Source organism: Lynx canadensis, chromosome B4, assembly GCF_007474595.2.
Source record: "Lynx canadensis isolate LIC74 chromosome B4, mLynCan4.pri.v2, whole genome shotgun sequence".
Taxonomy (NCBI): Eukaryota; Metazoa; Chordata; class Mammalia; order Carnivora; family Felidae; genus Lynx; species Lynx canadensis.
This window is the reverse complement of record NC_044309.1, coordinates 130423788-130444401: the sequence shown is the minus strand read 5'-3', so window position 1 is coordinate 130444401 and position 20614 is coordinate 130423788. Positions and strand designations below refer to the sequence as shown.

The 20614-nt window shown below is 61.3% G+C and overlaps 1 protein-coding gene across 1 annotated transcript in view; it reads left to right on the top strand.

Annotated features, from left to right (window-relative positions):
- The first annotated feature begins 5831 nt into the window (after positions 1-5831).
- The window catches only part of TMPRSS6 (transmembrane serine protease 6), a 35062-nt gene continuing 20279 nt past the window's right edge, over positions 5832-20614 (top strand). Inside the window, exons 1-6 of the mRNA XM_030322312.1 lie at positions 5832-6000; positions 11518-11714; positions 15085-15218; positions 16413-16480; positions 16991-17175; positions 17427-17468. Coding sequence (XP_030178172.1) covers positions 11519-11714; positions 15085-15218; positions 16413-16480; positions 16991-17175; positions 17427-17468 — 625 coding nt within the window. The 5' untranslated portion in view covers positions 5832-6000; position 11518. The remainder of the gene's footprint in view (positions 6001-11517; positions 11715-15084; positions 15219-16412; positions 16481-16990; positions 17176-17426; positions 17469-20614) is intronic.

The window sequence follows — 20614 nt, the reverse complement described above, 5'->3', positions numbered from 1 at the left end:
TTTCACTGGATGGCTGAGAGACTGGGTAAGACGCTACATGTGCCCGCACTTGAGAATCAGTGAAAAAAAGCTTGCCCGGGTGAGTGCTAAAGTTCGGTTCAAATCCTTGCGTCCCTGCGTTCTAGCTGTGTGGCCTTGGGCAAGTCACTGGCCACTCCGTGCCTTGGTCATCTCAGCCCTAAAATGGGCCCAGAGGGGCGCCTGGGTGGCTCAGTCGGTTAAGCGGCCGACTTCGGCTCAGGTCATGATCTCGCGGTCCGTGAGTTTGAGCCCCGCATCGGGCTCTGTGCTGACAGCTCAGAGCCTGGAGTCTGTTTCGGATTCTGTGTCTCCCTCTCTCTGACCCTCCCCCATTCATGCTCTGTCTCTCTCTGTTCCAAAAATAAATAAACATTAAAAAAAACTTTTTTTTAAAAAAAAATAAAATAAAATGGGCTCAGAATAGTACCTCTTTCTTTCCCTCATGGTGTTGTTGTGGAGATCAAGTGAGTTAATAACACCGTGTGCTTAGCACAGAGGCTCAGGCGTGCTAAGTGCTCAATGAAGGCAGCTCTTGAAGGGACACTAAAGGATCCTCGCAGGCCCTTGTCCCCACCGCTGTCCCTCCCAGCGCCTGCCACAGGGTGTTCATTGAGTGAATGTGCGTATTGCTGGATGGGTGAGAGAAGGAAGGAAGGGAAGGAGGGAAGGACACACAAGGTCCAAGAACCTGAACTTGTATGTAAATTGGAACCAACGTGGACGGCAGAAAGGACAGAGCCCACAGGCCGTCACGGCCACATCTGGGTTGACAGCTGCCCTGATGACACAAGGTATCCAGAGGAGAGAGGCACTCGGAGGGGGCGGGGGACCCGAGCCAGCGCTGGCTGCTTCCTCCGAGGCAGCCAGAAAGCCACTCCTTGGAGAAGCTTCTATGCCTCCAGCCTTTGGATCTGGGCCCTCAAACTGAACTGCCCGCAGGGGAGGAGCCCTGGCTGTGACAGCATTTTGAGACCAGAAAAAAACGTACACGTATCTGTTGAAACTTGGACTTCTGTGTGCCTTGGAAGTTTTTTATTGCCTGATGGTTTTTAGTCTTAAAAACTTATCTTTGGGCAGAGCCCTGGGAAGAGCACAGGACTGGGAAGCAGGTAAGCTGGGTTCCAGTCCCAGGCCTGCTGGTGACCTCCCCCCACCAGCGTGTTCCGGGAGCCCCCGCCGCCAGGAGGGACCGCACAGTGGAGGAGGACAGGCTGGGTGACGCATGAGGAGTTTCCATCCTGTGTCCCCGACTGTGGCCTCAACCCCCAAACCCCTGATCAGAAGCCACTCCCCTGACCTCTGGCTGGGAAAGTGTCAAGGGGCCAGGCCGGGACCTGCTGAGTCCTCCTCTAACTGTGCCTGCACACAGAGGCCAGAGGCCAGAGGCCAGGACCCAGAGCTGGGACAGAAGGGGTGAGGGGCCCCAAGGGGGAGGGACACAGACCCAGAAGGGGGGTGGTCACTGGGGGAATCTGACATCAGGGGGTCCTGGGGTTGAATCCCAGCACTTCCCGGCTGTATGATGTTGACAAGTGACATCTGCACTTTCTCACCTGCAAACTGGAGTGAAATGGCCATTTTTCTTCTGCGGGGGAGGGGATGAGGCCAGCCCATGTCTGGTTAACTGTATCACAAAGTCACAGAGTCTTTTTTTTTTATTTTTTTTTTAACATTTCTTCATCTTTGAGAGACAGAGCATGAGCAGGGGAGGGGCAGAGAGAGAAGGAGACATAGAATCCAAAGAAGGCTCCAGGCTCCAGGCTCCAAGCGGTCAGCACGGAGCGCGACGCGGGGCTCAAACTCACGGACCGCGAGATCATGACCTGAGCTGGAGTCGGATGCTTAACCTACAGAGCCACCCGGGCGCCCCACAAAATCGCAGAGCCTTAGGGCCTCCGTAAGGGTACTGGAAACCCTTACGAGCCTCGAATCCCTCTATAGGCGAGGGAAGTAGGGTCACTGAGGCAGTGATTCCTGTGAGGTCTCACACTTGAGTCGATGACAGGCCATCCTGACGGATTCTCATTCCTAAGGAGTGTCCCTAAGTGCTGCCGAGGGCCTCGTTCTCTGCCTGCTGCTGAGAGAACAGTCTGGCATCTGTCGCACTGTCCGTCTTCCCCCGGCTGAGCTGCGTCCCTCAAGGACCGGGACTGAGCCTTGTTTGTTTCTGCGGCCCTGGGGCCCAGCACAGGCCGGCACCCTGTTGGTGCTGACACCCGTGTAATGAGAGAGCAAGCGAGTTGCTCTACGTTCACCGTGTGCTGGGCAGAGGTGACAGAGGTGGCCTCCGGGGCCCCTATCAGGGCAGCCCCTAAAGGCTTGGTCAAGGCAACTGGAAAGATGTGTGCAGCTCACAGAGCTTCCTTTCCTCCCAGCCGTGAGACGGCTCCCAGAGGCCACAAGGAGGGGGAAGTGACAGGTTACATCTGTGTTTGTGAGGGGGCAGACCAAGGCAGGGGTAGCAGCTCAGACGTGCAGAGGGAACGTGCTTCTGAAGCAGGGAGGGGGCCCGGGTGGCTCCGTTGGTTCAGCGTCCGACTCTGGCTCAGGTCATGATCTCGCGGTTCGTGAGTTCGAGCCCCGCGTCGGGCTCCGTGCTGACGGCTCGGAGCCTGGAGCCCGCTTCGGAGTCTGTGTCTCCCCCTCTCTCTGCCCCTCCCCTGCTCACGCTCTGCTTCTCTCTCTCAAAAGTAAAATAAAATAAATTTTTTTAATTAAAAAAAAAAAAGAAAAAGAAGCGACTTGAGGACTCAGGGTCACTTGGACCTTTGGAACAGTAGTCCGCGGCATTGCCAATAAACAGCCTGTTCCCACCCCTCTCCCCCTGCCCGGGAGGGGTTGACCTTGCGTCCCCTAAAAGATATGTCGCAGTCCGAACTCCTGATAGCTATGAATGTGACCTTCTTTGGAGACAGGGCTCTTCACAGACGTACATCAGATGAGGTCATCAGGTGGGTCCTAATCCAGCACGCCTGGCGTCCTTATAAGAAAGGAGGGATCCAGAGACAGACACATGACATGCGACAATGGAGGCGGACATTGAATGAATTCCAAGGATGGCCAACAACCTCTAACGCTGGGAAGAGGCAGGAAGCATCCTCCCTTAGAGCCTTCGGAGGGAGCTTAGTCCTGCCGACACCTTGATCACGAACTTCTAGCCTCCCGAGCAGTGAGAGAATAAATTTCTGTCGTTCGACACCACTCCATCAGCCGTACCTTATTAGGACAGTTCTAGAAAATGAAGACACCGCCTTGGAGCCTAGGGGAGCTCAGTCCTCCCCATCGCCTGTCTAGACAGCATCTGGGTGGCACACAAGGGGCCCGCCCCCGCGGCCCCCACCGCAGCCCCTGGACCTCAGAAATGCCAAGGGTCGCTAGCCATGCCCAAAAGCTAGGACAAGGCAGGGAAGGAATCTTCCCTAGAGCCTCCAGAGAGAGCCTAGACCTCTGACGCTTGATCTTGACCTCCAGAACTGTGACAGAACGCATTTCTGTTGTTTCCAGCCCCAGGGACGGTAATTCTTCATGGCAGCCCAGAAAAATGACACCGCTCCCATCAAAGGGATCAGGCCAGAGCCCCTGCGACAGGCGGTGGGACCCGGGGCAAGTCAGCCTGTCGTCCCCTGAACCTCGGTCTCCTCCTCAGCTGAGCAGAGTCACGGATTCCCACTCCCAAGCCTGGACTTGAGGCATCCCCGGGAGGGGCCCAGCTCACGGCCCAGAGCTCAAAACACCCACCAGATCGTCATTGAAAGAAATGACAGTAACCATCATTTGCTCGCTCAGCGAGCATGTGTGTGTCCCGTGTGCCCGGCTGGGATCCAGCGGGGTCAGGACAGACCAAGCCTTTGTCTTCATGGGGTTCCTAGCAGGCCCCACGCTGTCAGCACAGAGCCCGACACGGGGCTCGAACCCACGGACCGCGAGATCATGCCCTGAGTCGAAGTCAGATGCTCAACCGACTGAGCCACCCAGGCGCCCCTGCCCGTCCCCACCTCTAATTTCACTCCCACCTCGGATGAAAAGAAAGGCCTCCCGTGTAGAGGGCACAGCACCCGCGAATTCTATCCCCTTCCATCTTCCCGACTCCAGATGATTCTTTATCATCTCCCTTCCACAGCTGACAAGATGGCAGCCTGGGCAGGTGACATGACTCGCCAGGTCACTAAGAGGTAGAGCTAGGACTCCAGTCAGGTCCTCGAACTCTCCAACGTCTGGCTGGATCCTCGTCCCCTGAGTGTGGTGGGCCCACTGAGGTCTGTCCCTCCCTGTCCTGATGGATCAAGCCTGCTGTGTCCCTTGGCCTCCGAGCCTCACTGGCCAGGCCTCCAGGTGGCTTCTCTGTCCCTAGAGACCAAGGGGACCCTGAACGTGAAATGCAGATACCCTGGGAACACTGAGGCTCTTATCCCGTCTGTGTGGGAATGTGTCCCCCTGCCACGGGACAAGGGTGTCCAGGGCACATGGCTGCCCTGTGGACCGAGAGGACTCCGGGGCAGGCTGTCCCCCGCCCGTGGTGGCTCTCTGAGCTCTTGGGGAGTTGACATCCTTGCACTTTTGCTTTCAAACGCCCCGCTCAGCAGTTTGCTGCCCCCCCAACCCCCCAGTCCCAGCTCCTCCCCCCGGGCTGTGGCCAATCAATGGCCGGGTGGCCGCCAAGGACAGAGGATGCCGATTGAATGAGGCCTGCTTTTCAGACCGTCCGGCTACGGTCTGGGGCCACCTTGCCTTCTGAACGACAGGATGCGGCTCAGACGCAAGTCTCAGTCTCTCCGCCCCGCGCCTCCTGAGAACCCCCTTCCCCTCGGAAAGTTTGCAGCAGTGGGGGGGCCGGGGGCCGGGAGGAGGGGAAGAGGGGAGGCTGGAGGGAGGAGGGAAGATTTCCCGGGGGCTGCGGTGACAGGAGGTGGGGCAAGGCTTCCCGGCGGGGGCAGGGAAGGTGCCCCCCACCGACCCCCCGGCCAGAGTCCCCAGCCAGCCCCCTGCAGCCAGTGCGCGGTGTAGAGCTGTGTCCTTCACCCCGACCCTCCTCACTCACACCTCCCCCTCCTTGCGACACGGCTTCTTCGGACTCCACTCGGGTCAGCCCCTCCGCGTCTGCCTGGCCATCGTGACTTCAGTGTTAACGGCCACATCACACAACACACACATCACAAAGCAGGTGAGATGAATTGCGATAAGTTGTTGTTTAACCCAATACAGCCGGCGTGTAATCAATGTGGAAACTTCTCACTGAGGTGTCGGACATTCTTTGTTCGCCCTGAGGCTTGGATCTCGCCACAAGCGCGTCTCAGGTCGGACTGGCCGCACCTCAGGGGCTCAGGGGCCCCCTGTGGCCAGTGGCCGCCTCAATGGAGAGCACCCCTCTATAGAATCAGGGAGGAGTTGAAATCATGTCCAGCTGAACGGAAAGTAGCATCAGACCCCGCTTTCCCCCTTTCTGTCCCCGGACCACAGGGGCCAGCCTCCTGCTCTCTCCCGGGCCACTGGCTCCTCCGGGGTCCCCAGTCTAGGTAAGGAGACCCGCACGAGCCCCTGCCCCCGCCGCCCGGGCCTCTGCACAGCCCCCCATCCTCAGTCCCTCCCTCTCCCCCAACCTCATGCTCTAGGGGACCGGGGGCTGTAACCAGGCAGGAACGTCACCAGGCAACAGGCCTCAGGGGAGAGCTCGGATCTCCTGCACCTGCCCGCCAGCCTCCGGGGTGCCCACGGGGCGGGGTGGGGTGGGGCGGGCGCTGCCTGTCTCCTGCCTCCGGCCTGTTTACCTGGGCTCAGTCACCGTGCTGACCTGAACCCGGCAGAAGGCCCATGGAGCCTGGGGCCACAGGCCACAGGGGACAAGGGCCAGACAGCCCGGCCATGGCTCTGGGCCATTGATCCAGCCCAGGCTGGCTGGTGGGGGCAGGGAGACCTTGGCCTGGACAAACAGAGGCTCTGGGGCCTGCGTGCAGGCCCGGCACCCACCTGCCACTCCCAGAGGTAAGCGGGGGCCTCCAGGACGGGGGACCAGGATCTAAGAATGGCCCGGTGACAGTGTCCGTTCTGAGAGCCAGGCCTGGCTCTCTGGGGCTGGAGCCTCCGGCCCTGCTCTGAGAACAGGTCTTCAGGGCCCCGTCGGCCAGACAGCGACTGGGTAAGCAGAGGGCGAGGGGTCCCCAGAGCCGGGGTGGGGGCGAGACGGGGCGGCGTGAGGCCAGGTATATGGGCAGGCACGGGGGCAGTGGGGACACTGCGGGCTCTGGGGGCTGGGAGGCCTGGGTTCCGGTGGGGCCGGTGGACCCTGGGCCAGGGACTGGGCGGAGGAGGGGCCCCGTTTGCCAGGCCGAGCTCCCCACCCACACTCCGCAACACTGGATGTGCCCTGCTCCCTACCTACGCACCCACCTGGGCTCTCGGGTGTGGGAGACGGGCCCCGAGCCTCACGCTGCGCCGAACGGGGGACCCTTAGGTCCCAGGCCCGGAGCTGCGTGCAGCCGGCTCTGCGTGTGCGTGTGCGTGTGTGAAGTTTGAGGAATGCACCCGTGAGTTCGTGTGTCACAGACGGATGTGTGTGTGCCTGAACGTGTGTCTGCCTGTGTGATCTGTGTGTGGGTTTATCACATACTTATACCGTATTCGCGTGTGCGTGGAAGGGACTTTCACGCGCTCCCCCCACCCTCGGGCGCACGCCACGTGGCTCGTAGCAGGGATCTGTTCCAGGCCCGGGTCCTCCTCGCTGGAAGGTGCCTTCCATGGCTCTAGATGAGATTTCTGGTCTGTTCCTCCCCGCTCTGCCCTGCGGTGGCTCAGTGACCTTGGGCAAGTCGTTTTCTCTCCCGGTACCTCGTTTCCCCCAACTATTAGATAGAGATAACAAAGCAGAACATCCCAGGCTGCTGGAGGCTGAGATACAATGTGATTCGCAACATTGTCCAGTAAAGGGCTGGCAGGCAGGGGGGGTGGCCTGGCCCTGCCCCCCACCGCCCCCCGGGGAGCTCAGCTTCCGGTGGGCCGACTGAGGACGCTCCGAGGGTCAGGGAGAGCTGGAGGGCAGAGGGGCAGGTGCCAGATCAGAGAAGAAGCCGGTGTCAGTTGGGGCACACCCAGCCCTCCTTCCAGGGGCTCACCCTCAGGGGACAGAGAATGCCCCAAGGTGAACTGCGCGTTGACGGGGGAGGCCTGGGATGGTCCGGAGAAGCAGCCACCCCTCCTGAGGCACCCTGGGAGAACTGCCAAGAGGAGGTGGGAGGCGCGCAGGGGTCAGCTGGGAGCGGGCCAAGTCAGAGGAGGGCAGCCCACGCAGAGGGAAAGCCAGGTGACGAGCAAGAACTTTCAGGGTTCCCGAAATGACCCGCGTGACGCTTTTCATGCAGAGCGAGCTCAGGGCCCTTGACCTGTATACCTCTTCTAGCATCTTCATTGTTAGAACTGATGGCTGAGAAGTCCAGCGTCAAGGGGAAAAAGAAAGCAGAGAGAAAGGAAGGCAGGAGAAGTCGGCCGGGCCACGCGTGCCCAAAGCGCCCTCCAGCTATGGGGAAGGAGCTGGGATCCCAGCTTTCCCTCGCTTGACGACAATTACTGGGGGTCGAGCTCTGCCCTGGGAGCAGGGCACACAGCGGTGGGCAGAATAAAGCCCCTGTCCCAGTGCCGCTTTCAGCCAGAGAGGAGACAAAGGACACTCAGCATCATGCACTGTAGGTCACCAGAAGGGCTGTGAAGAAATTCGAGCAAAAGACCTGGAAGGAGAGGAGCAGGCCTTGGGGCGAACTGAAGGAAAAGCGTTCCTGGCAGAGGAAACAGCATGTGCAAAGGCCCTGAGGTGCCGCGTGCTTGATAGTGGAAGGTCTGGCAAGGAGCTGGGTGTGGCTGCAGCAGAGGGTGGGAGAGGACAGAAAGACACTCCAGGGCCGTGTCCCTGTGGGCTGTGATCTGGGCTTCGGGCTCCGCTCTAGGTGGAGGAGAGCGACGTGAGGCCCACGAGCGGGGCCCACGGTGAAAAGCCCGCTCTGGCGGTTGTGTGGGAATTCGCTAGTGGCGGTGACCACACAGCTGGCTACTTCAGGAGTCGAGGTGACAGATGAGACTGACCTGGATGACGGTGGGAGCCCTAGAGGTTCCAGGAAGGGGTCGGGTTCCGGAAGCAGCTGGAGGGTAGAACCACAGACCCTTCTGATGGACTGAACCCTGGAAGCAACCGGGGAGGGGGGCACTGTATCACAGTAAAAGACAGGAGTTGTGGGTCATCTTCCCAGCTGTCACTTGTCACACCTGCCCATCTCCTGCTGGGCTGTCAGCCCCAAGAGGACGGGAGGCAGGGCTCATATTCACCAGCGCGTGTTCCCCCCCCCCTTCCCTGTGCCCAGTGCAGAGCCCGACACCAAGCAGGTGCCCAACAAAAATGGAATGGTTCGGGGGCACCTGGGTGGCCCAGTCGGTTAAGCGTCTGACTTCGGCTCAGGTCACGATCTCGCGGTTTGTGAGTTCGAGCCCTGCGTCGGGCCCTGTGCTATCAGTTTGGAGCCTGGAGCCTGCTTCCGATTCTGTGTCCCCCCTCTCTCTCTGCCCCTCCCCAGCTCACGCTCTGTCTCTCAAAAAATGAATACACGTTAAAAAAAAAATTTTTTTTTAAATGGAGTCGTTCAGGGGGACACGGCCCGCAAGCCCCAGGTTCCGCCTCCTGGAGGCAGCAAGGTGTAGGAGAGAGCACTGTACCAGGGGTCTGGAGACCTGGGGGCCCTCGCCATTCGTTCTCTCATTCGCGTAGCAGGGCCTGTGGGTTCTGCGGGGAAGCAGGGGTGAGGAGGACGCAGGCCTGTCTCTCCTGTGGGGGGGAAGAGACGAAGCCAAAAGCCAGGCATCCTGGGGATCTGACCGCCCAGGAGAGGAGGCGGCCTACTACCCAGGGCCTGGGGACCCATCGCCAGGCTGGTGGCCTTGCACGGGGCCTTTAGGGATCCCTGCAGTCCTCAGACGGAGGGCGTGGCTGCACAAAGGTGTGGCTTTGTGGGCCTGCGGGGTGATGTGCGGGATGGGAGTTAGGGCTACGGAAGAAGGTGGGCAGCAGCCTGGCCATGGAGGGTCTTGGGCGCTACAGCAAGGGTTCGGAGGTGGCCACGAGGGCGTTCTGAGCAGGCGAGCAGTTGGAGGTGGGCAGGGAGTGCTGCCCGGTGACAGTGTGATGGCACGTTGGAGGAGACAGGAGATGGGGACCCCAGGGAGGAGTCCTCCCAGGGAGGAGTCTGCCCCAGGAGCCCAGGTGGGAGGCGATGGGGAGGTCCCGATGAATTGCTCCCCCCCCCACCCTCAACTTGGGCTGGATCCAACTTGGGCCGATCTTACCTTGGGTTTCTGCCCAGTGGCTTTGCTAATACTGGGCTCCTCTGTGATGCTCACTGTCCCCCCCCACCCCCAGATGGGAGTGAGGGACACTTAGAAAGAAGATGAAATCCATGGAGTGAAGGTCTGGTCTCGGGGGTGGGGAGAAGGGAGGGGAGGCCTGCTGAGCATCCCACCCTGGACTGCTCCCCTAGGCGCCTCCCCTAATAGACCTCTGACCTTCTCTGGGCCTCGTTTCCCCCCCGCCTCGGTACCCTGATGATGCGTGAGCCAGCAGAGCATAGGGGTCGGGGCGCTACTCTGCTTGGGTTTACAGTCTGGTTCTGTTGCTCTAACCAACGGTGAGACCCCGGCCAAGCCGCTCAACCTCACCTCTGTGCCCCCAAGTCCCCATGGTGGTGCGAGAAATCCCGCAATAGCTCCTTGGTGATCCAGGCTCAAGAGTATATAACCAGGGGTGTGGCCACCTCTGGCAGAAGCGGTGGACCTGGGCCGAGAGGGGACCTGGGCTCTCCTCGAGCCAGCCTGTCGGGACGGCCAGTTTGTCACCAGGGTTGCCGCGGACGCTTTGGGAGGCGGGCGAGGCTGCCCCGACCTTCGCAGGATGTGCACCGGCCATCCTCGGCTGCGGCCCCGTGGGTACTGATGGCTTCGGGAAGAGCCTCAGCCCGGCTGAGGGCTGCCAACAGTCCCTCCTCCCTTGCACTCTGGGGGGGTGGGGGACACTGTAAGGGTCACTGTGGCTCGGAGCCAGAGACTTAACGCCAAGAGGAGCAACGGGGAGCAGGGACGCAGGGAGGAGGGCCAGGAGGCCCCTTGAATCCAGCCGGGAGAGCTTCGAGCTTCGCTGGGGAGCCCCATTTTTCAGAAAACCCACTGTATGAAAACCTAAGACGCAGCCCCAAGAAAGCCCTCCCACCCCCTCACCCCCACATACACAACTGGGGGTGTATTTTAAAGCCACAGTGGCATTTATGGATGCAGTGAGACACTTCTCGAGGGTCTAGCATCCTGACCCTGCCGGTGGGTGGATGGCTAAAGGGCCTTCCCTGAAAAGCCAAATAACACCCAGAAGTTTCCTTGGGGGGTTCCGAAGATACAGCCGCAGACCCAGGGCACTGAGAGTGGCAACATCCGGTTGTTATGAAGTCATGATCTGTTAATGAACAGCTCATTTACAGGAAGCAGCCCAGGGTCCTGGCAGGAGCAGGGAGACAGAACCCCCCCACCCACCCACCCCCCGGGCTTGATCCCCATCTTCCTGCTGTGTGACCCTGGGCCAGTGTGGCTTAGCCTCTAGGGCGTCGGGTTTTTCATCTGTAAAACGGGGCTGATCGTGAGTGACAGATCCTCAAACCGCATTGGGAAATTGAGCCTAGGAAAATCCCGGACTGAGCTGTGGCTGTAACGCTCTGGCCGTCGGTTTCCTCCTCTGCCCAATGGGTGCGGAACCTCGAACAGTGTTTGGAGGTTTGAGGCAGACACGTAAAGTGTCCACACAGCGTGGGCCCGAGGAAGGGGAACGCAGAGGGACAACGAGCCCCACGCCCCTGGGTGAGCGGATGAAATGAAGTGTTCCCGAGACGCTCGATGAATTTTAGTTTGTGCCTCCTCTGGCCCCAAGACACTCTCGGCTGGGGGGGGGGGGCGGGGAGACCAGAGGGCGCACTTCTGGAAGGGCAGGGGTCTGGCCCAGCATTATACTGGCTCAGGGGCTGCCGGGGGAGGGTTTACGTGAATGGAAGGCAGCGGTATTTCGGGACGCTGTGCCACGGAGAACCGAGAGGAAGGAAATCGCCTGAGCGGACAGAAGGCCAAGGGCGCGAGGAGCTGGTTGATAGAAATTTGCACTCCGGGCTCTCCGGCTGCGGGTACCATCGCGGGGCGGTGGGGGGCTTGGGAACCGAAGCCCCTCTCTGTCCTCGGACCACAGACAGGCCGGTGCGGCCGCAAAGGTGGCGTTTCCAGAGCCCGACTGAGTCCAGCTCCGCTTGTCCTCTGGAGCGAGCGGCCCCAAGACCCTAGGAGGTGGCTCGTGCCCTCTCTCAATCACCGCCTTCCAGAGTCGCGGACTTCCCATCCCAAAGGCAGGGCTGCTGTCTTCCGTGCACCCTTGGTATTCGGCAAAAGCTCCTTTGCCAACGCCGGGTCGTTTCCAACCCGGGTCTGTTTCTCCACCAGGATGCCCACGGCCGAGGCCCCCCAGGCAGCTGGAGGACAGGGCGATGGAGGTGATGGCGAGGAGGCAGAGCCGGAGGGGATGTTCAAGGCCCCCAAGGACTCCAAGAGAAAAGTCCGGGACTACCTCCGCCTGGCGCCCCTGTGGCTGGCCCTTGTCGTGCTGGCTTCGGTGGGGGTCCTGCTCTGGTATTTCCTAGGTAACCTGTGGGCCCGTCCGGGAGAGGCGCCTGGGGAGGACTTGGGATGGCCGTCGGGGCGTACCAGGAGAGACCGGAAGTCCAGGCTCGGGGAATGCGGAGTTCACTGCGTGAACTTGGGCAAGGCATTTCTTCTCTGAGTCTTTCTGCCGTCCTGTGAGATGGGAGACCTCCTGCACCTATGTTCTAGGTCCTGGGCTCAGGTCAAGGGCAAGTTCCTTGCTGGAGTCAAGCGCCCCCAGCTCCCTCCAGCGGGGGAAGGCGTATTCTCACAGCACCCAATTCCCGTGAACCGACAAGCAGGAGTGTAAACATTGCCTCCACTTGCCTGAAGCCCTCCTGGGTTGCCCCTGGGCTCAGAGCCAGTTGGCTCTGGGGGAGGAGGCCCAGCGGCACGGGAGGTACCTGGCACCTGGGGTGGGGACCACAGCTGTCGCCTCTGGGTCTCCAGGACCCAGCATGAGTGGGGATGAAGGGGAGGGAGACACAGGACTCAGACGCCCGGGGGAGTGTCCCTGCACAGAGATGGCTTTCATGCCCCAGCTCGGGCACACTTACAATTCAACACACGGGGAAGGGGGATTGGTCTGGCCTTGGTCTGAAGTTTGGCCTCCCCCTCTGGTATCACAGCTCTCAACTGGTCCCCGGGAGACCCAGGAGCAACGGGCCCATGTTCTTGGGTCCATCTGTCTATCCTTCCATTCATTCATTCATTCATTCATCCACTCACTCCCTTATTCAGTACCAAGCACTTTCTCTGCCCCAGGCTCTGTGCCAGGCTCTGAAGATAGCCCCCTGCCCTCACCAGGAAGCACGGCATGGGCTAGGACAGAGGAAGGTGAGCGGCCAAGGAACCAGAGTGGAGACAATGCACCTGGCCCAAGCGATCAGAGACTTCCCACGAACACTCTGCGGAAGTTAGATAGTCTCCTTACTGGCTGAGTCTCATGGTGGAATGTCAGGCCCTGTGGAGGGAACGGGGACCCCACTATGGAGCAGGCATCAGAGACATCAGCCTAGGCCCAGCTCCAGCGTCGGGGCGTCGGGGTAGGGATTGTCTGGAGCCGGCCCCTGGGGCACGCTGTTAGGAAGCCTAGGCCTGATGCACCTGCTGGCCATGACTTAGACCGTGAATCTGCTCAGAGCCAAGCGATGCGGGCAGGCGGGGGGGTGGGGGGTGGGGGTGGAAACTGTGTGCATTTCACCACTGGCAGGAACCCAGTACCCCAAATAGCACAGAGCTGCCGAGGTCTCGGGATGATTAGTCTTCGGGGAAAACCGCGGTGTCGGGCTGGAGGGCCAGGAACCCAAGGGCCAATCGTCTTTCTTTGAGGAGTCTAATGGCTTCTGATTCTGTTCCGGGAGTACATTCACCCCTCGGGGAGGGGGTGCTCCCTGGGGCTGAGGACCCAGCGGAGGGGGGGGGTGCTCCAAAGCCCCCAAAGGGATTTAATGGTAAAAGGAGGGACTTCCAGGAGCTATTTGAAGGATTCTTCCCGCCCAGGCTCACGCTGTGCTCCGGGTGCTGGGCGAGGCGATGAATCTAGAAGGGGAGACAGACAGGGGGCCTGTGCTACTGGAGCAGGAGAAGCCCAAAGTGACAAGCCAATGACTGGTTAAGTGGCAGTCGGACTCTAGAAAGGGGCCCGGGGGAGAGGAGGGGCAGGGGTAGGGGCTGGCTCCCCAGGCGGGCAGGTCCTGGGCCCTGGGGTGCCTCCTACTTACGCTGGGGGCCCTCATGACTGCCCAGCTCTGTCTTCCTCGTACTTACCCTCCCCTGCTCTCCTGGGTGACCGTTCATGCTTTCTTCTTCCCGGCACCAAATCCCGCAGGCGCCCCCCCCCCCATTTCTCCGCTCCCCCCTTTGCAGCAAACTCCTCGAAAGACCCGCCTCTACTTCTGCACCCCCAGCCTCTCCGGTACCCTCTCCAATCTGGCTCCCCGCCCCCACCCCCAACGGCGCTTGCCAAAGTCGCCAGTCATCACGTCGCTACATCCGACGTCCGGCCCTCTGTCCGCCTTGCACCTGAGCCACCGGCAGCATCTGACCAGGCCCCTCACTCCCTCCTCCTCGAAACCCTCTCCTCACGTGGCTTCCAGGGCGCCCCACATTTTCTTTTCCCCCAGCTCACACTGTTTGCTTCTCCCGCGTGTCCTTCGCTGGTCGAGGGCTCCCCTTCTCCCTAGTCCGCCTTCTTCTTTCAGGGTCTCATCCGGTGCCCCTGGCCTTAAATGTCCTTTATACCCCGGTGACTCCCAAATCCGTCCAGCCTGGGCCCCTCTGTCGCCGGGGCTTGCCCTCCACCAGGATGCCTAAGGGCATCTCGGACCGCAGCCCACGGCTCTCCCTCGTTTCCTCCGGACCCGCACCCCCCAGCCCACACAGTGGCCATCCCGACCCTCCAGCCGTGCCCCCCTTTGCTCCCCTCTTTTACACCCCAGCCCCAATTAGCCAGCAGGCCTGGTCGCCCCTCGCCTGGCCACTGTCACTGGACGACTGTAGGAGACCCCCTCCCCCGACGGCCGCGGGGCTCCCCGCTTCCGCCTTTGCCCCCTTACAGCCCGTTCACACAACACCAGGGGGACTGATTTAGAAAGCAGATCAAAGCACCTAACCTCTCCCCTTAAACCTCCCCCCGCTCCCACCTCATGGCAAAACCCAAGTCCCCCCCATCCCTCCCCCCTCCCATCTCTTCCTACTCTCCCCTCCTTCCCTCCTTGTGTTCCTCAGGTACACCACATGAGCTCCTGCCTCAGGGCCTTTGCACTTGCTGGTCCCTCTGCCTGCAACGTTTTTTTCCTGTAGATTAACATCCGCCTTCCTCCCGCCCTCACCCCTGATCTCTGCGGCACTGACGTCTCTAATTGCTCGTTTATTGTCTGCCTTTCTTGCTCAACAAACCTTTAAGGGCAGGGTGTTGTTTTCTTCACTGTTATACCGTGAGCGCTAACACAGTAGGGTTCTCAAGTACCATTTGCTGACTGAGTGAATAAACGAATGAATGAACGGGGCTAGAGACCCAGGGCTGTGACTCCGGCGAAGGGAAGGATGCACGGAGACGCTAACCCGCAAACCTGACCTTCTCGGCCACGCGGGTCCCCTGGCTTTCGTGTGGTCTGTATCCTGGACTGATCCTTGTGTCCGAGCTTCTGCCTGGGAGCCTTCGGGACGCCATCCGTCTATGGGCTTCTTTCCTCCCTGTCGCGGAACAAACCGGACGACGCGACGTCCACGGCAAAGATGATGATGGGGGAGGGGCCTCGGAGGCCCGGGATGCCGGCCGCTGAGCTGAGGGTTTGGGTGGCAGGAGAAGGCGTCGGGGAGACCGGAGGCTCCCTCGGCTGACCTTGTTGGTTTCTTCCCGGGCAGGGTACAAGGCGGAGGTCACGGTCAGCCAGGTGTACTCGGGGAGCCTCCGCGTGCTCAATCGCCACTTCTCCCAGGACCTCGCCCGCCGGGAGTCCAGTGTCTTCCGCAGTGAAACGGCCAAAGCCCAGAGGATGGTAGGGAAGGGCTGCAGGGAAGGGAGGGAACAGACGAGGGGTGGGGAGGGACGTGGAGGGCCCCGGTCAGGCCGAGCCCGTCGGTCAGTCGCTTCAGAGCCCTCGCTGGGAGCCGGGTCCTCTTCCAGGCACCACGGGAGGGGAACGGGGGACAGGGGGGTGGGAAAGTCAGTGGACTCGGGGGTGAAACGCACTTGTCCTGATGGTCACTCCCTAGCAGCCTTACCTTGGGGGAGGTCAGGGCCGTGCAAGGGTGCTGTCCGGGCCCACCCACATCCCCTCCCCTCCAGGGCGATGGTTTCCTGCCCTGGGGATGGTCTCGGGCTGCCCGGACGTCCCACCCTCCGGCTGCGGGATGGCACCCCGCCCGGGAGGGCAGGCCGGAAGTGCTGAGGAGCAGTGCTTCCTGGGAGTAACCTTCAGCCACGAGACAGGGCGCGGGTAGATAAATACCCCAGCTCCCTTGGCCTTGGTGAGGCGCCAGCTCTGGGCTGCCTCCCAGGGCTCCGTGTTGGACGGTGCCTCAGCTGCCCACGGCCCTGTCCTCCTTCACAGCAGCACTGGCCGTCCCCCTGCCGGCCTGTCCTCCTCGCCCCCCGCCCCCTGGTGCTCTCCAGAATCACCCCCAAAGAAGCCACTCTCCCCACACCCTTGTCTCGGGACTTGCTTCTGGGGGATGCGCCCAAGGCTCTCTTTCCTCTGTAGCGCGGATAATCCAGAGGGGCGCGGGGTCGAAAGGGGATGGTGGGGACGTTGTTCAAGGTGTCCGAGATGCTCCGCAAATGCACCTCCTGCCGTCAGCGCGGGGCTGCGAACACGGGCGAAAACCGACCAGCTCAGCCCCCGTGGCTGGTGGCTGGTGGCTGGGGGGGAGGGCGGGGTGAGGACCCGACTTGGGAGCTGAACGGGGCTCTCCGGAGTGCAGGGGCGACTTTTGATGAGGAGGGACGGAAGCCATTGGTGGTCTGGCGTAGGCGGCAGCGTTGAGGGGCAAGGCCTAGGTATGGGGGGAGGGGAAAGGAACGGGGGTCAAGTTTGTTTTCCACGGCTCGTCCGCTGGGTGACCTCGGGCAAGCCTCTCCACCCCGTGGGTTCCGGTCAAGCAGGGCCACCGACAAGGGCAAAGGACGCGCGCAGGTGGGAGGGGGTTTCCGCAGAGGGTCCCCAGGGTGCTGCTGTCTCCTCTCCTTTTAGCTCAAGGAGCTCATTGCTAGCACCCGCCTGGGGCCTTACTACAACTCCAGCTCAGTCTATTCGTTTGGGTGAGTCGCCCCGGGCCCCACCCCCACCCCCACCCCCAGCCCTCACTAGAACCTGAGACTCAGGGACAAGGAGGGGGTGCTGGCGGCTTCCGATGCGATGGCCTTGTTTTTAGAAATGGGGACACCGAGACATGGGCCTTCCCTTCGCGGAGCTCGGTTTCCTCACCTGTAGAATGGGCACAAGGCCGCGGTGGGGCTCACGCCAGACCGTGGCTGTGCGGCGCGCGTACGCCGCACGGGAGCCGGGGTGGCGGGAGTCGGGGTGGCCCAGCTGTCCCGTGCATGTCCGGCTCCGGCCGGTGGCACACCCCTGAACCCCGCCCGCGCGCGGCCGGGAGGTAGAGAGCGCCTCGCTCCGGGTTTGTCGGGAGGAGGTTTCCACGTGAAGGGGGACGACAGCGCGGGGGGGGGGGGGGTAGTGGGCACGAGCCACGCTTGGCTGTCTCCCCCCCCCCCCGGAGCCGGATGTCCGGCCCCTTTCCCACCGGCCTCGCCTTCTGCCTGCCTTAGGGAGGGGCCTCTCACCTGCTTCTTCTGGTTCATCCTCCAAATCCCCGAGCACCGCCGGCCGATGCTGAGCCCCGAGGTGGTGCGGGCGTTGCTGGCGGAGGAGATACAGTCCACGGCCAACGGCTCGGCCCCCGCCCCCTACAGGGCCGACTACGAGGTGGACCCCGAGGGCCTGGTGATCCTGGGTCAGTACTGGGGAGGGGCGGGGGGTGTGGGGCGGGCCGGTGAGGGCTCCGCAGGCCTGGATCTCCGAGCGACCCCCACCCCCACCCCGGGAGCCAGGACCACTGCGGGGCGGTAGGGGGTCGGCACTCAGGGTCAATCTCAGGCAGGCTGGCTCTGATGGTGGCTGCAATTTTTACTTGCACTTTTTCATTTCGTTTTATTTATTGACCTTTGGTCTTTGTTGATTTGTCTGTTCGTTTCCTTTTAACAGAGGCCAGCGTGAAAGACATAGTTGCCCTGAACGCCACGCTGGGTACGCGCCTGGGGTTTTTCTTTCCCCTCCGCTGCGTTTCGAGTCGCTGTTGCGCTTGGCTTTGGTCGAGTGTCGGGGGGCCGCGTGGCTTCCGGTGGGTGCGGGGAGCAGTGGCCTGGAGGGACCCGGGGGGGCTGCCGTGGTGGGCTTGGTGATGAGTCCCGAGCGAGGCTTGGGCCCGCAGGGGACGGGAGGGATGGTGCCCCCCGTGCGTGCGTGCGCGTGCGTGCGCGTGCGTGTGTGCGCGCGCGCGCGTTGCCTGTGCGGGGTGTCGGAGTGAGTAGCTGGGTTAATTGCACGTAAACGTGACTCTCCTTTTTTTATCGCCAAACTCAGTTTCGTGGAAAGCTACGGTTTCCACTAATGGTAGAAAATACTCTGGCCAATTCCAAGCGTTATCAGCCGCTTTGCATTTAAACCTTGGTCTCTTGGAGATCTTTCTGTCACGTTCAAGGATACTCCCTTCACATTTTCCTTCCCCTTCTTAGCCAGGCTCATCTGCCCTGTCTTCCTCCCCTACTCCCATGCCCTGTTGCCAGACTCGCTTTGCTTTTCTCCAAGAGGCTCCGTAGTCCTCCTCCTGCGCCCTGGGAACAAAGTACCAGCAGGGCCACCATGCCGCACAGCGCCAGGCGGCACTGTCCACATCGGAGTCTGCGTGACTGGAGACTCCTGCGGTTGTGCAGTGCACAACCTGTGCTGCTGTGCCCTGTGGTCCCGAGCAGAAGCTCCTAAATTCCCAGCTCCTTCTTACATTACCTAGAGCGTCTACCCAGAGCTGAGGCCAGGCTGAGGGCATCAGCCCCCTCTCAGTGGGGCAGGCAGGATTGAAATCATCGTCCTACCCTCTCTTATCTTCTGGCCCGGTCAAATGCTCACTTCTTCGGGGGATGGAGGTGATGAGGTCAAAGTGCGATTTCCAAGTAGCTGAAATCATGGTTCTCGAAACTGTAGTGAGCACACATCAAAGATGTATTTAACTTCTTAACGAGGGAACCAGTAGAATATTGCAAAACTGGTTCAAAGGAGAATGTGAAAGACGGACGGATGGAGGGATCGATCGATCGATCTCCCTACGTAGCTCCCTATCATCTTCCGCTGCACCGGTACTCACACCGTGACCCTTGGTCTTGGATGGGCTTTTCTGCCGCCCTTGCCTGAGCTGGCTGTCCACGCGTCCTCAGGTTTCTGGCGGTTGCTTCGTAATTATCTTTATTCGGTTCGGTGCACGTCTGGAGTCCCTGCTCCCCGGGAGCACGGTGTCTGATGGGGCGAGGATGACAATTCAAATCCTTCGTACAGGCTTTTTCGAGCATTTCCCCCATGCCAGGCCCCGTGCCTGCTCTGGGGACATCAGATGACCGTGTCCTCACCCCTGCCCTCAGAGGAGCTCTGAGCCCAGGAGAGAGACAGACAAATAAACAGAATCTCATAACACCAAGTGCCAGCGCTAGAGCAGAGGTCCCAGGGGCAGCGGAAGGGGGGGGGATCATTCCACCCTGGGGACGGAGGGACACCAGGGGCCACAATCCAAAGCAGAAGAAGGGACCCTGCCTCTAGAGGGAGGGAAAAGTTGCTCCTGCCCGGGAGGGCGGGGGGTCCTGGATGCCTTCATGGGGGGGGGGGTCAGGCAGCAGACTCAGGCATGGGAGATGGGTAGGGGTCTGTCAGGCTGCGAAGAGGAAGGGACACTCTGGGCAGAGGGAACAGTGTGAGCAAAGGCCAGGCAAGGAGAATGCAGCAGGCATGTTCGTTTACTCTCTCCCGATGACCGGAGGTGACAGGGTTCCCAAACATATTTCTGATGATCAACAGAGACCAGCAGGTACTTCTCTACTTAATAAGCCTCAAAAAAAGGGGGGGGTGTGTGCCCGGGTGGCTCAGTCGGTTAAACATCCGACTTCGGCTCAGGTCAGGATCTCGCGGTCCGTGAGTTCGAGCCCCGCGTCGGGCTCTGTGCGGACAGCTCGGAGCGTGGAGTCTGCTTCGGATTCTGTGTCTCCCTCTCTCTGCCCCTTCCCCGCTCGTGCTCTGTCTCTCTCTGCCTCTCCAAAACAAAGAAAACCAGTTAAAAAAGAGAGAAATTATTAAAATGGCAAAAGCAAAACCTCAACTTGGGGCAAGATTTGAAGAAAACAGACGACCAGGAAGAGCCAGGCGGCCTTCCCCAGGTGCTGGCTCAGGCAGATCAGAGGCCCTGTCTCTTCCCTGTCACTGGTGCCCCGTCCCCCCCCCCCCCCCCCGCACCCCCCCCCCCCGGAGGAAATCAACTCCCCGATGGAGTCAGGACGGCCAGGGCTCAGGACGAGGGGGTTGAGGCAGCAGCATCTGAGCAAAGCATCCTCCCCTCCGTTCCCTCACTGGTGCTCAGAACCCCCCAGAGAAGGAGGTGGGAAATGGGCGACCATAGTGGGCGTTCGCCAAAACGGAGTGGCGAAGCAACCGAGTCACGCGGCTGATGAGAAGGTGGCGCTGGGACTGCAGGGCAGGGGGCGAGCCCCTCACCCACCAGGCTGCCTCCCACCTACCGGGGCGCCTCCCCTCATCCCTGCTGCTTCCCGGGCTACCCTAGCGTGAGGCTTCGACGAGAGACTCGGGCTCCAGGGGAGAAACTGTTGGCTGCTGGTCCCTGGGGCCTGAATCAAACACACAGTAGGGCCCCCACCGACCGTGCCGAGGGGGTGAGCGCACGAAGATGCTAGAACGGTGCAGGGGGGGCCTGCCGTGCACGTCCTGACATTGCCCGCAAGGCTCATGGATTCAGTCAGGCGGCAGGTGCAGCGGGGTGCGGACGCAGGAGGGGAGGGAGAAGGGGCTGCAGAGTGAGGGCAGCCGGCGGGACTGGCTGTGTCCGAGCCTCAAGCGGGGGGGGGGGGGCCCGGCTGGAGGCTGACAAGTCACAGGGCTCTCTGCCCCAGCTCCCCCTTCTCCCCCTCCCCCCACTCACCCAGAGAACCCTCGCCCCCCGTACAGAGCACCTGCTTCGTGCCAGGCCCCGTGGTGGGCACGCAAACGCACATCAGCCCTAAGCGGTGTGACAAGGCCTGCAGGGCGGTGTCGTGGCCCCCATCCCGCCCGGGTCTGTAAAGGGGGACGCCGACAGCAACTGCTTCACGGGGCTGTTAAGTGAGGTGGTGAGTGGAGGG